Source organism: Aegilops tauschii, chromosome 7 (assembly GCF_002575655.3).
Source record: "Aegilops tauschii subsp. strangulata cultivar AL8/78 chromosome 7, Aet v6.0, whole genome shotgun sequence".
Lineage (NCBI taxonomy): Eukaryota > Viridiplantae > Streptophyta > Magnoliopsida > Poales > Poaceae > Aegilops > Aegilops tauschii.
Genome location: NC_053041.3, coordinates 100,344,055 through 100,360,775, shown reverse-complemented (window position 1 = coordinate 100,360,775; position 16,721 = coordinate 100,344,055). Strand labels below are relative to the sequence as shown.

Genomic DNA, 16,721 nt, shown 5'->3' with positions numbered 1-16,721 from the left:
CTTGCTGTGGGTCTGGCCCGGATGTTGCTCCAAAGTGTTCCTATGGGCTGACCTACCACACTCGGGTGGATAGGTCCACTGCTCAAAGCCCGTCCGTGCAAAGTCAAAGGGCTAGACCCCGTGGTCAAATGCTACAGGGTTAGGCGGGACGGGGGCCCGGGAGCGGGGGGGGGGGGGGGGGGGGTGTAGCAATGCCACCCGAGCGTCGCACCGGGCCCTCATACATGCGGGGTGGTGTGGTGGCATGTCCGAAGAGGCGGCATGCGTCTCCGGGGTCTGCCCACCCTCACGAACGGCGATGACACGGTAGTAGACGTTCTGCGGTAACGATGCGGCATGGATATTATTAAATACTCGGAGCGCGATAAAATCATGAGTTTTTTACACGACGTGGGCACATGTGTTGTAGGACTGATGGTAATTTTTCATAATTGTTCGTGATGGAGTAGTATCTGAACAATTCCCTCTACGCGGATTGCTCTTCGCGTGTCTACGACTGTGGCCGGCGGCCTCCAGGGGCTAGCTGTTGGGGAACGTAGTAATTTCAAAAAATTTCCTACGCACACGCAAGATCATGGTGATGCATAGCAACGAGAGGGGAGAGTGTTGTCCACGTACCCTCGTAGACCGACAGCGGAAGCGTTATCACAACGCGGTTGATGTAGTCGTACGTCTTCACGATCCGACCGATCAAGTACCGAACGTACGGCACCTCCGAGTTCTACACACGTTCAGCTCGATGACGTCCCTCGAACTCCGATCCAGCCGAGTGTTGAGGGAGAGTTTCGTCAGCACGACGGCGTGGTGACGATGATGATGTTCCACCGACGCAGGGCTTCGCCTAAGCTCCGCAACGGTATTATCGAGGTGTAATATGGTGGAGGGGGGCACCGCACACGGCTAAGAGATCTCAAGGATCAATTGTTGTGTCTCTGGGGTGCCCCCCTGCCCCCGTATATAAAGGAGCAAGGGGGAGGCAGCCGGCCAAGGGGAGAGGCGCGCCATAGGGGGGAGTCCTACTCCCACCGGGAGTAGGACTCCTCCTTTCCTTGTGGGAGTAGGAGAAGGGAAGGGGGAAGGAGAAAGACGGAAGGGTGCGCCCCCCCTTCCCTAGTCCAATTCGGACCAGACCATGGGAGGGGTGCGGCCACCTTTTGAGGCCTTTCTCTCCTTTCCCGTATGGCCCATTAAGGCCCAATACGAATTCCCGTAACTCTCGTGTACTCCGAAAAATACCCGAATCACTCAGAACCTTTCCGAAGTCCGAATATAGTCGTCCAATATATTAATTTTTACGTCTCGAACATTTCGAGACTCCTCGTCATATCCCGGATCTCATCCGGGACTCTGAACTCCTTCGGTACATCAAAACTCAATAAAACTGTCATCGTAACGTTAAGCGTGCGGACCCTACGGGTTCGAGAACTATGTAGACATGACCGAGACACGTCTCCGGTCAATAACCAATAGCGGGACCTGGATGCCCATATTGGCTCCCACATATTCTACGAAGATCTTTATCGGTCAGACCGCATAACAACATACGTTGTTACCTTTGTCACCTGTATGTTACTTGCCCGAGATTTGATCGCCGGTATCTCGATACCTAGTTCAATCTCGTTACCGGCAAGTCTCTTTACTCGTTCCGTAACACATCATCCCGCAACTAACTCATTAGTCACAATGCTTGCAAGGCTTATAGTGATGTCCATTACCGAGTGGGCCCAGAGATACCTCTCCGACAATTGGAGTGACAAATCCTAATCTCGAAATACGCCAACCCAACTAGTACCTTTGGAGACACCTGTAGAGCACCTTTATAATCACCCATTTACGTTGTGATGTTTGGTAGCACACAAAGTGTTCCTCTGGTAAACGGGAGTTGCATAATCTCATAGTCATAGGAACATGTATAAGTCATGAAGAAAGCAATAGCAACATACTAAACAATCGAGTGCTAAGCTAACGGAATGGGTCAAGTCAATCACGTCATTCTCCTAATGAGGTGATCTCGTTAATCAAATGACAACTTATGTCTATGGCTAGGAAACATAACCATCTTTGATTAACGAGCTAGTCAAGTAGAGGCATACTAGTGACACTCTGTTTGTCTATATATTCACACATGTATTATGTTTCCGGTTAATACAATTCTAGCATGAATAATAAACATTTATCATGATACAAGGAGATAAATAATACTTTATTATTGCCTCTAGGGCATATTTCTTTTCAGTCTCCCACTTGCACTAGAGTCAATAATCTAGATTACACAGTAATGATTCTTACACCCATGGAGCCTTGGTGCTGATCATGTTTTGCTCGTGGAAGAGTCTTAGTCAACGGGTCTGCAACATTCAGATCCGTATGTGTCTTGCAAATTTCTATGTCTCCCACCTGGACTAAATCCCGGATGGAATTGAAGCGTCTTTTGATGTGCTTGGTTCTCTTGTGAAATATGGATTCCTTTGCCAAGCCAATTGCACCAGTATTGTCACAAAAGATTTTCATAGGACCCGATGCACTAGGTATGACACCTAGATCGGATATGAACTCCTTCATCCAGAATCCTTCATTTGCTGCTTCTGAAGCAGCTATGTACTCCGCTTCACATGTAGATCCCGCCACGACGCTTTGTTTAGAACTGCACCAACTGACAGCTCCACCGTTCAATGTAAATACGTATCCAGTTTGCGATTTAGAATCGTCCGGATCAGTGTCAAAGCTTGCATCAACGTAACCATTTACGATGAGCTCTTTGTCACCTCCATATACGAGAAACATATCCTTAGTCCTTTTCAGGTATTTCAGGATGTTCTTGACCGCTGTCCAGTGATCCACTCCTGGATTACTTTGGTACCTTCCTGCTAGACTTATAGCAAGGCATACATCAGGTCTGCTACAAAGCATTGCATACATGATAGAGCCTATGGCTGAAGCATAGGGGACATCTTTCATCTTCTCTCTATCTTCTGCAGTGGTCGGGCATTGAGTCTTACTCATCTTCACACCTTGCAACACAGGCAAGAATCCTTTCTTTGCTTGATCCATTTTGAACTTCTTCAAAACATTGTCAAGGCATGTGCTTTGTGAAAGTCCAATTAAGCGTCTTGATCTATCTCTATAGATCTTGATGCCCAATATATATGCAGCTTCACCGAGGTCTTTCATTGAAAAACTCTTATTCAAGTATCCCTTTATGCTATCCAGAAATTCTATATCATTTCCAATCAGTAATATGTCATCCACATATAATATCAGAAATGCTACAGAGCTCCCACTCACTTTCTTGTAAATACAGGCTTCTCCAAAAGTCTGTATAAAACCAAATGCTTTGATCACACTATCAAAGCGTTTATTCCAACTCCGAGAGGCTTGCACCAGTCCATAAATGGATCGCTGGAGCTTGCACACTTTGTTAGCTCCCTTTGGATCGACAAAACCTTCTGGTTGCATCATATACAACTCTTGTTCCAGAAATCCATTTAGGAATGCAGTTTTGACATCCATTTGCCAAATTTCATAATCATAAAATGCGGCAATTGCTAACATGATTCGGACAGACTTAAGCATCGCTACGGGTGAGAAGGTCTCATCGTAGTCAATCCCTTGAACTTGTCGAAAACCTTTCGCAACAAGTCGAGCTTTATAGACAGTAACATTACCATCAGCGTCAGTCTTCTTCTTGAAGATCCATTTATTTTCAATGGCTTGCCGATCATTGGGCAAGTCAACCAAAGTCCATACTTTGTTCTCATACATGGATCCCATCTCAGATTTCATGGCCTCAAGCCATTTTGCGGAATCTGGGCTCACCATCGCTTCTTCATAGTTCGTAGGTTCGTCATGGTCTAGTAACATAACTTTCAGAACAGGATTACCGTACCACTCTGGTGCGGATCTTACTCTGGTTGACCTACGAGGTTCAGTAATAACTTGATCTGAAGTTTCATGATCATCATCATTAACTTCCTCACTAATTGGTGTAGGTGTCTCAGAAACTGGTTTCTGTGATGAACTACTTTCCAATAAGGGAGCAGGTATAGTTACCTCATCAAGTTCTACTTTCCTCCCACTCACTTCTTTCGAGAGAAACTCCTCTAGAAAATTTCCGAATTTAGCAACAAAAGTTTTGCCTTCGGATCTGTGATAGAAGGTATACCCAACAGTCTCCTTTGGGTATCCTATGAAGACACATTTCTCCGATTTGGGTTCGAGCTTATCAGGTTGAAGTTTCTTCACATAAGCATCGCAGCCCCAAACTTTAAGAAACGACAACTTTGGTTTCTTGCCAAACCACAGTTCATAAGGCGTCGTCTCAACGGATTTTGATGGTGCCCTATTTAACGTGAATGCAGCCGTCTCTAAAGCATAACCCCGAAACGATAGCGGTAAATCAGTAAGAGACATCATAGATCGCACCATATCTAGTAAAGTGCGATTACGACGTTCGGACACACCATTACGCTGTGGTGTTCCGGGTGGCGTGAGTTGCGAAACTATTCCGCATTGTTTCAAATGTAGACCAAACTCGTAACTCAAATATTCTCCTCCACGATCTGATCATAGAAACTTTATTTTCTTGTTACGATGATTTTCAACTTCACTCTGAAATTCTTTGAACTTTTCAAATGTTTCAGACTTATGTTTCATTAAGTAGATATCTGCTTAAATCATCTGTGAAGGTGAGAAAATAACGATATCTGCCACGAGCCTTAACATTCATCGGACCACATACATCTGTATGTATGATTTCCAACAAATCTGTTGCTCTCTCCATAGTTCCGGAGAACGGTGTTTTAGTCATCTTGCCCATGAGGCACGGTTCGCAAGTACCAAGTGATTCATAATCAAGTGGTTCCAAAAGTCCATCAGTATGGAGTTTCTTCATGCGCTTTACACCGATATGACCTAAACGGCAGTGCCACAAATAAGTTGCACTATCATTATCAACTCTGCATCTTTTGGTTTCAATATTATGAATATGTGTATCACTACTATCGAGATTCAACAAAAATAGACCACTCTTCAAGGGTGCATGACCATAAAATATATTACTCATATAAATAGAACAACCATTATTCTCTGATTTAAATGAATAACCGTCCCGCATCAAACAAGATCCAGATATAATGTTCATGCTCAACGCTGGCACCAAATAACAATTATTTAGGTCTAAAACTAATCCCGAAGGTAGATGTAGAGGTAGCGTGCCGACCGCGATCACATCGACTTTGGAACCATTTCCCACACGCATCGTCACCTCGTCCTTAGCCAATCTTCGCTTAATCCGTAGCCCCTGTTTCGAGTTGCAAATATTAGCAACAGAACCAGTATCAAATACCCAGGTGCTACTGCGAGCATTAGTAGGGTACACATCAATAACATGTATATCACATATACCTTTGTTCACCTTGCCATCCTTCTTATCCGCCAAATACTTTGGGCAGTTCCGCTTCCAGTGACCAGTTTGCTTGCAGTAGAAGCACTCAGTTTCAGGCTTAGGTCCAGACTTGGGTTTCTTCTCCTGAGCAGCAACTTGTTTGCTGTTCTTCTTGAAGTTCCCTTTCTTCTTCCCTTTACCCTTTTTCTTGAAACTGGTGGTCTTATTGACCATCAACACTTGATGCTCCTTTTTGATTTCTACCTCCGCAGCCTTTAGCATTGCGAAGAGCTCGGGAATTGTCTTACTCATCCCTTGCATATTATAGTTCATCATGAAGCTCTTGTAGCTTGGTGGCAGTGATTGAAGAATTCTGTCAATAACGCTATCATCCGGAAGATTAACTCCCAGTTGAATCAAGTGATTGTTATACCCAGACATTTTGAGTATATGCTCACTGACAGAACTATTCTCTTCCATCTTGCAGCTGAAGAACTTATTGGAGACTTCATACCTCTCAATTCGGGCATTTGCTTGAAATATTAACTTCAACTCCTGGAACATCTCATATGCTCCATGACGTTCAAAACGTCGTTGAAGACCCGGTTCTAAGCCGTAAAGCATGGCACACTAAACTATCGAGTAGTCATCAGCTTTGCTCTGCCAGACGTTCATAACATCTGGTGTTGCTCCTGCAGCAGGCCTGGCACCCAGCGGTGCTTCCAGGACGTAATTCTTCTGCGCAGCAATGAGGATAATCCTCAAGTTACGGACCCAGTCCGTGTAATTGCTACCATCATCTTTCAACTTTGCTTTCTCAAGAATCGCATTAAAATTCAACGGAACAACAGCACGGGCCATCTATCTACAATTAACATAGACAAGCAAAATACTATCAGGTACTAAGTTCATGATAAATTCAAGTTCAATTAATCATATTACTTAAGAACTCCCACTTAGATAGACATCCCTCTAATCCTCTAAGTGATCACGTGATCCATATCAACTAAACCATGTCCGATCATCACGTGAGATGGAGTAGTTTCAATGGTGAACATCATTATGTTGATCATATCTACTATATGATTCACGCTCGACCTTTCGGTCTCCGTGTTCCGAGGCCATATCTGTTATATGCTAGGCTCGTCAAGTTTAACCTGAGTATTCCGCGTGTGCAACTGTTTTGCACCCGTTGTATTTGAACGTAGAGCCTATCACACCCGATCATCACGTGGTGTCTCAGCACGAAGAACTTTCGCAACGGTGCATACTCAGGGAGAACACTTATACTTTGATAATTTAGTGAAGGGTCATCTTATAATGCTACCGTCAAACAAAGCAAGATAAGATGCATAAAGGATTAACATCACATGCAATCAATATAAATGATATGATATGGCCATCATCATCTTGTGCTTGTGATCTCCATCTCCGAAGCACCGTGCTTGTGATCTCCATCTCCGAAGCACCGTCATGATCACCATCGTCACCGGCGCGACACCTTGATCTCCATCGTAGCATCGTTGTCGTCTCGCCACCTTATTGCTTTTACGACTATCGCTACCGCTTAGAGATAAAGTAAAACTATTACATGGCGATTGCATCTCATACAATAAAGCGACAACCATATGGCTCCTGCCAGTTGCCGATAACTCGGTTACAAAACATGATCATCTCATACAACACATTATATCACATCATGTCTTGACCATATCACATCACAACATGCCCTGCAAAAACAAGTTAGACGTCCTCTACTTTGTTGTTGCATGTTTTACATGGCTGCTACGGGCTTAGCAAGAACCGTTCTTACCTACGCATCAAAACCACAACGATAGTTTGTCAAGTTGGTGCTGTTTTAACCTTCGCAAGGACCGGGCGTAGCCACACTCGGTTCAACTAAAGTGAGAGAGACAGACACCCGCCGGTCACCTTTAAGCAACGAGTGCTCGCAACGGTGAAACCAGTCTCGCGTAAGCGTATGCGTAATGTCGGTCCGGGCCGCTTCATCTCACAATACCGCTGAACCAAAGTATGACATGCTGGTAAGCAGTATGACTTATATCGCCCACAACTCACTTGTGTTCTACTCGTGCATAGCATCAACGCATAAAACCTGGCTCGGATGCCACTGTTGGGGAACGTAGTAATTTCAAAAAATGTCCTACGCATACACAAGATCATGGTGATGCATAGCAACGAGAGGGGAGAGTGTTGTCCACGTACCCTCGTAGACCGACGGCGGAAGCATTATCACAACACGGTTGATGTAGTCGTACGTCTTCACGATCCGACCGATCAAGTACCGAACGTACGGCACCTCCGAGTTCTACACACGTTCAGCTCGATGACGTCCCTCGAACTCCGATCCAGCCGAGTGTTGAGGGAGATTTTCGTCAGCACGACGGCGTGGTGATGATGATGATGTTCCACCGACGCAGGGCTTCGCCTAAGCTCCGCAACGGTATTATCGAGGTGTAATATGGTGGAGGGGGGCACCGCACACGGCTAAGAGATCTCAAGGATCAATTGTTGTGTCTCTGGGGTGCCCCCTGCCCCCGTATATAAAGGAGCAAGGGGGAGGCAGCCGGCCAAGGGGAGAGGCGCGCCATAGGGGGGAGTCCTACTCCCACCGGGAGTAGGACTCCTCCTTTCCTTGTGGGAGTAGGAGAAGGGAAGGGGGAAGGAGAAAGAAGGAAGGGTGCGCCCCCATTCCCTAGTCCAATTCGGACCAGACCATGGGGAGCGGTGCGGCCACCTTTTGAGGCCTTTCTCTCCTTTCCCGTATGGCCCATTAAGGCCCAATACGAATTCCCGTAACTCTCCGGTACTCCGAAAAATACCCGAATCACTCGGAACCTTTCCGAAGTCCGAATATAGTCCTCCAATATATCGATTTTTACGTCTCGACCATTTCGAGACTCCTCGTCATATCCCCGATCTCATCCGGGACTCCGAACTCCTTCGGTACATCAAAACTCAATAAAATTGTCATCGTAATGTTAAGCGTGCGGACCCTACGGGTTCGAGAACTATGTAGACATGACCGAGACACGTCTCCGGTCAATAACCAATAGCGGGACCTGGATGCCCATATTGGCTCCCACATATTCTATGAAGATCTTTATCGGTCAGACCGCATAACAACATACGTTGTTCCCTTTGTCACCGGTATGTTACTTGCCCGAGATTTGATCGTCGGTATCTCGATACCTAGTTCAATCTCGTTACCGGCAAGTCTCTTTACTCGTTCCGTAACACATCATCCCGCAACTAACTCATTAGTCACAATGCTTGCAAGGCTTATAGTGATGTGCATTACCGAGTGGGCCCAGAGATACCTCTCCGACAATTGGAGTGACAAATCCTAATCTCGAAATACGCCAACCCAACAAGTACCTTTGGAGACACCTGTAGAGCACCTTTATAATCACCCATTTACGTTGTGACGTTTGGTAGCACACAAAGTGTTCCTCCGGTAAACGGGAGTTGCATAATCTCATAGTCATAGGAACATGTATAAGTCATGAAGAAAGCAATAGCAACATACTAAACGATCGAGTGCTAAGCTAACGGAATGGGTCAAGTCAATCACGTCATTCTCCTAATGAGGTGATCTCGTTACTCAAATGACAACTTATGTCTATGGCTAGGAAACATAACCATCTTTGATTAACGAGCTAGTCAAGTAGAGGCATACTAGTGACACTCTGTTTGTCTATATATTCACACATGTATTATGTTTCCGGTTAATACAATTCTAGCATGAATAATAAACATTTATCATGATACAAGGAAATAAATAATACTTTATTATTGCCTCTAGGGCATATTTCCTTTCACTAGCATGCCGCCAAATCTTGCGTAGGCGGCCTCTCACAAGTCTGGAAGTGTTGTGGCGGGTGCAAACGCCCGGCACGCGTCTCCGGGGTGTGCCCCCCCTCACGAACGGCGCCGCCGCCGGCACCTGGAGGGGGGAAACGGACGCGTCGGGTCTACACGGAGGGGATCTTGCTGTGGGTCTGGCCCGGATGTTGCTCCAAAGTGTTCCTATTGGCTGACCTAACACAACCGGGTGGATAGGTCCACTGCTCAAAGCCCGTCCGTGCAAAGTCAAAGGGCTAGATCCCGTGGTCAAACGCTACAAGGTTAGGCGGGACGGGGGCCCTGGGGGGGGGGGGGGTAGCAATGCCACCCGAGCGTCGCACCGGGCCCTCATACATGCGGGGTGGTGTGGTGGCATGTCCGAAGAGGCGGCACGCATCTCCGGGGTGTGCCCCCCTCACAGACGGCGCCGCCGCCGGCACCTGGAGGGGGGATACAGACGCGTTGGGTCTACACGGAGGGAATCTTGCTGTGGGTCTGGCCCGAATGTTGCTCCAAAGTGTTCCTATGGGCTGACCTAACCCAATCGGGTGGATAGGTCCACTGCTCAAAGCGCGTCCGTGCAAAGTCAAAGGGCTAGATCCCGTGGTCAAACGCTACAGGGTTAGGCGGGACGGGGCGCCTACGGGGGTAGCAATGCCACCCGAGCGTCGCACCAGGACCTCATACATGCCGTACGGTGTGGTGGCATGTCCGAAGAGGCGGCACGCGTCTCCGGGCTTTGGCCCCCTCGAAGTGACGGCGGCACTGCCTTGCGTGCGGGGGGGGGGGGGGGGGCACACCGCGGAGCCCCAAGACGGGCGTCTACGCATGCCTGAACACTTTCACATATGCATCGGGACCCGTCCGATGTTTCGGTGACATAGCTACACCCCGAATCCCCCCACCAACCGGAATTCCCTCCGTGTCGACCGTTTCCCCCCTCCGTGACACGGCGATAGCGACGTTCGTAACGGGGGGCAATCGATATACCATCGGGGTTTGTTTTTTAGATAAGGCATAATTATCTTATGCAAAAACAAAAACTAAAATAAAGTAAAAATAAAAAAATAAAGTAAAATAATTGTTTGCCGACGGCAAGGCCGTCGGCATATCTGTGCACACACAGAGGTGTAGTCCCACGGATCGATGATGTGGCATGGCACACAGATCGATGACGTGACAGAGGGGCCTATGCCGACGGCTATGCCGTAGGCATACCTTTGCCATAGATAGTATAAAGCAAAATTAAAAATAAAACTAAATAAAGCGCACACGGATCGATGACGTGGCAGAGGGGCATGGGCCAGGTCTATGCCAACGGCTATGCCATAGGCATACCTCTGCCATAGATATGCCGACGGCCGCCGTTACCTCCCGTCAGCGTAGTTTCAATGCCGTCAAACTGTCAGCGCTGACCGGGTAGGTGGGCCCGGGCTATGCCGACGGCCGCGCCTATGCCGACGGTCCCCGTAGGCGTATCTCGAGCGGTCCCGACGGCCTCGTCTATGCCGACGGCCCCGTCGACATAGATGGATCTATGCCGACGGCTTTTCTACGCCTACGGCCTGTCCTTGGCCGTTGGCATAGGTCCATCTATGCCGACGGGGGCCGTCGGCATAGATGAGGCCGTCGGCGCAAGCAGTTATTCTGGTAGTGTGTGGATCGATGATGCATGCGCATCAACGAATTTGAAGTATTCTATATGTGCACGTATGATAATGGTACACATATATAAAAAGTTGTGTCGGTCCAGACGCTTACGGGAGATTTGAGGGTCCGCTTTAAAGATGCCCTTATGTGTTTATTGTAGGATTGGAGATACTCCCTCCTTTCCGGTTTATAGGGCTTGTCTCAGAATTTTAGTTTTTCCATTTCATAAGGCTCAATTTAGTTGTTCCCCATCACATGTTCAGATTCCAAGGTGCATTAAATCATTGCATGCAAGTACTAAGAGAAAATTGACCAATGCATGTACTTTATGCATGCATGCATTGCAATTAATTCATTGATAAACATAATTTTTGAGATAAACAAGAGCATTAATTAGGTGCTTTTGCAAACTACAAAAAATATTTCACCACTCACCATCTACCTTGGTTGGTGAGATTTTTGAATTGAGCCCTATAAACCGGAAAGGAGGGAGTATATAGGGAAGGAAGGAGGGCAAGAGAACGGCGCGGATTTTTAGGACATGCGGCCACGCGCAGCCCATATCCAGGACGTCCGCCTGTGCGTCGCGATGACTACTTTTAATAGGCCATCTGGGAATACCGGGCAGCTTAATTAGCAGCTTCCCAAATACCTCACTTTATACGCCGTGGTGTGGGCCAGGGCTGCATTTAATGTCGTATGAATACACGGGCGAGGCGACGCCCAGCCGGTCGAATAATTGCTTTGGGCGCTGGGTGGACATAATTGAGTTGTCGCCCAAGTTCGGTTCTCGCAGTGCGCATCTCGTCTTTCCGTCGACCGTGGACGAACAGAGCAAGGTGTGGAGATGGGTTCTGCATAGACGGAGAGCGTCATCGGTTGCACAACACACCCACTGCACGCTTCTCTCGCGTTTAGCAAGTAGGAAAAAGTCAGCGTTGTCGTCGTCTTCTAGCTGCGGCACGCCTGTAAGCATCTCTCCAATTTCTTTGTTGCGAGAGACACGCAGCTAGGATGCCGTTGCGTTGATGGATCATCAATTCATTGTTGGGTGCATTTATGTTTTGCAGGGGCAGCTGAGCGTATTCACTCTTATGTTGTGTCTTTAATATGTGCATCGCATGTGGGGAGGACATATCTAGTGATACGGGATCTCAGGTGCTACAATGCTCGAATGAATCCTGGACCGCTAGATCATATTCAAAGGGACATGATGAATGCAAGGGTGATGACCAGCTCCTCCACCGCAGAATATACCAGAAGCACCCTGGATTTTATACTTAATTAAGCCCAAGGGAATAGGAAGTTGAGGATTTCTGCATTTCCTCAATTTTGCCCATTGTTTATTTAGCAGGAGCATCCGTGAAATGATGCATGTAACCTTGTTATCACAAGAAAGAAAAGTACAACACGCTTCTACTGGTAAAAACCATATACACATTCTAAAACTGTAGATGTTAACCTGGAAAAAAAAGTATAGCATGTCTCTCGCAATGGAGTACTAGGTCAGTTGTCCAACTGATTTCAGATTGTACAAGCTAGAACAGCACATCGAATATGTGAAGACCAACAGTGGAAAATGTTCGTTTATAATAGTACTCTTTGTGGTAGGGATGAAAATGGAGTGGAAACTTTCCGTTTTTCCGGAGAAAAAATAGAAACGGAGAGGAAATATGAAAACGGAAACGGAAATTTGCAAAACGGAAGTGGAAATGGAATTTTTTTATGCGGAAACGGAAACAAAAACAAAACGGTGTTTTCCGGTGGAACATGCATGAAAATGCATGGAACTTTCCGTTTCCGTGAATATGGAATTTCTGTTTTTTACTATAGACCTATAGCTGCTTCATAGCCCAACCACCAAAGAGAACACAATGACACAATTAGTAGAATGGATCTAAGGCCCAACTTCTACTACCACACATGTACTCAGCTTGACCCTATACGCAATTGTCCGGTACTACTACAATACTACGCTAAGTTGCTAACATAATGATATTATTTTATAGCCATGTTGACAACTCATTAAATTTGTTTGTTTTTGTGTGTATTTCTCTATGATTCAAGGGGTTTTTAAGTTCCGATCAATGCCTATTTCTGTTTCCGTATCCGCTTTGTATTTGCTCCGTGTCCGTTTCCGGTAGTATCTGTTTCCGTATTCATTTCCGGGGTTTCTGTATTCGTTTCCGCTTCTGCAAAAAAATATGAAAACAAATATGATAGCACTCAGTTCCGTCCGTTTCCGCTCCGTTTTCATCCCTACTTTGTGGATTATCATAATTGACATTATATGCAAATTTACGGACTAGACATACCAGACTACTATTAGTGTTTAATGGACAAAGTAACCAAAAAATTACTAGATTTATTTTGTTGAACTTTTAGCAGTATAAAGCAAATTATGGAGATGGCATAATTTCATATGGAGATTGCAGGAATAGCAAGACATGAGTGAAAACCAGGTTTAAGTTTCTGCGTTTGGGCCTTTTTTCTGCCCGTAAGTGAAACCGAGGCTCATAAACTAGTACTACTAGTAGGAAAAGGGCCTGATGCTTAATTAATAACATGAATCAGAGTGTTTTTGTATATTTTGCGGTGGAGAGGCTGCTCATCACGCGTGCCTTCATCGTGTCCCTTCCAACATAATCGAAAGGCCCATGATCCATCGGAGCATTGTATCACCAGATATGTTGCCCGCATGTGGGCCGCCAGATCGTTGAATTATTGCCATTGGGCTGCTGGGTGTGGGATTAATGCACGCGCTGCCACGCGGGCCATGCACTGCATGTGTCAGGTGCACATACACACGCTATACCGAATGCTATACAAGGAGGCGAACTCCTTATACGGCCGGAGGGTATTAAAGCTGCACGCATCACGCGGCAGCGTGCGGTGTGGATTTCGGACGCGCATGGTGGCATGTCCACTCGCGATTTATCGGGCAAGAGTACTGCTAGTTACTACTTTAGGAAGTTACACAAGACTTTTGTACACTTTATTTAGACGTAGGATTATTGAGTTTTCAATTAAGCTTGATTTGGATTAGCATCATCACAATATGTGACAAAATCGCATGTGGATCAAAGGCGTCGGAAGAGAGAGGGTCGGGACATACGAGGGCGCCCCGTGTGCACATAATCGTCCAAAACGTAAGTAAAATGTGGGCTAGACCGAGTTGGACGCTAACAATAACCTATACCACAAGCCAGGTGCAAGGAACATAAATATGCATGCAGTGGCAAGTACTTTGTTAATACACTCCCTGCAAAACAAAACAAAAATATGCAACTCCCCCTTTTGTTTAAAGGATCTAACATAAAAAACTTTCCAAGCAAGATAAATGGTGAGTGGTGAAATAAATTTCATATTTTCAAAAAGTAGTTATAGTTTAATTTGCATTGACTGTAATGCATCATGCATGACCATTAAAATGAGTAAGAATTTCTGCATGCATTGTTGAGTTTTCTTTTAATCTTCCTCATTTTAAACAGATGATTGAGAGCAATAGAAATGAAACAAACAGAACAAAATATATGTAGTATTTTTGAAGATAGACACGACGGTGAATGTATTCCCCAAACAGAATAGAAATGAAAGCAACAGCGAGAACTACGGTGAATTTATTCCCGAAAGCACAGCATAGTAGTTGGATAAAAGAAACATTACACGTGATCCGACTACGTTCCTCTTTTGGGCAGCACCGCACCTCCGACGAGCTCCTCGGAGAGCCTCTGCAGCGAAGCGTGGGAAGAACCGCTCTGCTCCACGGCATGGCGGCAGGCGCGCTTCATCTCCATGGCCTTCTCCCTCGCCTTATTAACCCCCTCCTCGCCGCCGCCCCCGCCCATGAGGGACCTGACCGCTCGCTCCAGCTGCGCCGCTTCGACGTAGTTCCCGCGCTCCCTGTCCATCTCCAACGGCACGGCGGCGCCGATCCCGTGGACGACCGCGAACGCGTTGAGGTGCTGGTCGGCGGCGAGCGGCCACGGCAGCATGGGCACGCCGAACCAGAGGCTCTCGAGGATGGAGTTCCAGCCGCAGTGCGTGACGAAGCCCCCGACGGCGGCGTGCGCCAGGATCTCCTTCTGCGGTGCCCTCGTCGGCCACACCAGCCCTCTCCCCTTCGTCTTCTCCAGGAAGCCCTCCGGGAGCAGCTCGGCGAGGTTCGCGTCTGTCGGTTCTCTCGCGCCCATCGTGGTGTCCACCGGCAGGCCGCGCAGCACCCACAGGAAGCGGTGGCCGCTGCGCTCCAGGCCGTGCGCTATCTCGTGCACCTGCGCTGGCGGGAGCATCCCTTTGCTCCCGAAGCAGAGGAAGAGCACCGAGCTCGGAGGCTGCGAGTCGAGCCACCGCACGCACTCGTGCGGCTGCGACTGCTCGGCCGGCGGGCTTGTTATTAGCGAGATTGCTGGCCCGATGGGGTACACGGTCGGGGCGCGGGCGCCGCGGGTGCACCGGCCCTCGGCGATGGCGGCGAGGACGCCGGGCTCCAGCTCGGCCGCCGTGTTGACGATGATGCCGTTGGCTTCCATGTAGCGCCTCCCCGTGTACAGGAACCACGCGTACGTCGGGCTCTTTTTGTCCAGCAAAGTCTCCGGCAGGAAGGACGGCGGCACCGGCGGCAGCCCGGGCACGTCCACCGAGCCTTCAAACTCCCCCTCCACCTCCTCCTGGAGCGACGGCGAGCGCAGCAGCAGCGCCAGCATCGCGGCGCCGGAGGTGAAGTAGACGTAGGCCGGCACGGCGAGGTCGCGGGACACGTCGAGCGCGGGGGTGAAGAAGATGTCGAGGACGAGCGCGGCGACGGGGCACGTGAGGCCGGAGACGGCGGCCCGGATGTGGGGCACGTGGAGCTGCACGATGCGGGAGATCCACTCCTCGACGCCCGTGTGGTCGGTCGGGAGCGGCACGGGCGGGAGGTGGAGGAAGCGGATGTCGACGGCGCCGGCCTCCTCCTCCCGGCGTATGTGGTCGGCGATGTCGGACACGGCCTGCGCCGTGGGGGCCGGCATGAGGAGCACCGTGAGCGAGAGGGCGCTGCTGCTGCTGCTGCAGCATTGGAGCATCCGCTTGCCGGCCTCGATCATGGGCATGAAGTGGCCGACGCCCCAGGCGGGCAGGAGGACGATGGTCGGTTTTGCTGCCATGGAGAGTGTTCTGAGCTGCTGGCTACTCTTTCTTCGTTGATTGCCTTTTTCTTAGCGACTCGCTAATATAAATGGCATCAGCTTGTTCGGTGGTAGGTACAGCAGCAAACGAACGAATGGTCCTGTGATTGGCACGTATGACCATCACGAATCACGAGGCATTTATGTCGGATTAATTATTTGGGGACCTGACATTGTAACTTTTTCTTCACAGGTTAAGTACTCCTTTGTTCTACTCCCTCCGTTCCTAAATATAAGTCTTTATAGAGATTTCACTATAAACCACGTACAGATGTATATAGATGCATTTTAAGTGTAGATTCATTTATTTTGTTCCGTATGTAGCCTACCTAGTGAAATCTCTACAAAGACTTATATTTAGGAACGGAGTAAGTACAGTGTAGTGCGTCCACGTTTCTTGAGATCTAAATTTGATCATAAATTTAGTCAACAAGAATAATTTCAGTGGTATAATTTTTGCTCCCGCCGCAGTCGCACTATATTATAGAATGGAGTTACTCCCTCCATCCCATAACATCAAAAACGCTCTTATATTATGGGACGGAGGGAGTAGTATTTAATATTGCTCCATCTAGATAGGAGGTAATAACATCACTTGTGCTTAAACTTGCTATCGATGTTTATTTTGGTGTCTGAACTTGGAAAATACATCG

General features: G+C 47.8%; 1 protein-coding gene across 1 annotated transcript; it reads right to left on the bottom strand.

The window, feature by feature from the left end:
• Positions 1-14,411: 14,411 nt before the first annotated feature.
• LOC109735470 (malvidin galactosylase UGT88C3) lies at positions 14,412-16,099 on the bottom strand. The gene has a single exon (XM_020294687.3). The coding sequence runs from the start codon at positions 16,045-16,047 to the stop codon at positions 14,578-14,580; it is 1,470 nt and encodes a 489-aa protein (XP_020150276.1). The 5' UTR covers positions 16,048-16,099; the 3' UTR covers positions 14,412-14,577.
• Between the last annotated feature and the right edge of the window lie 622 nt (positions 16,100-16,721).

Bases quoted from the DNA above. Each gene is read 5' to 3' on its own strand.
- LOC109735470 (XM_020294687.3), bottom strand. From the start codon at position 16,047: ATGGCAGCAAAACCGACCATCGTCCTCCTGCCCGCCTGGGGCGTCGGC.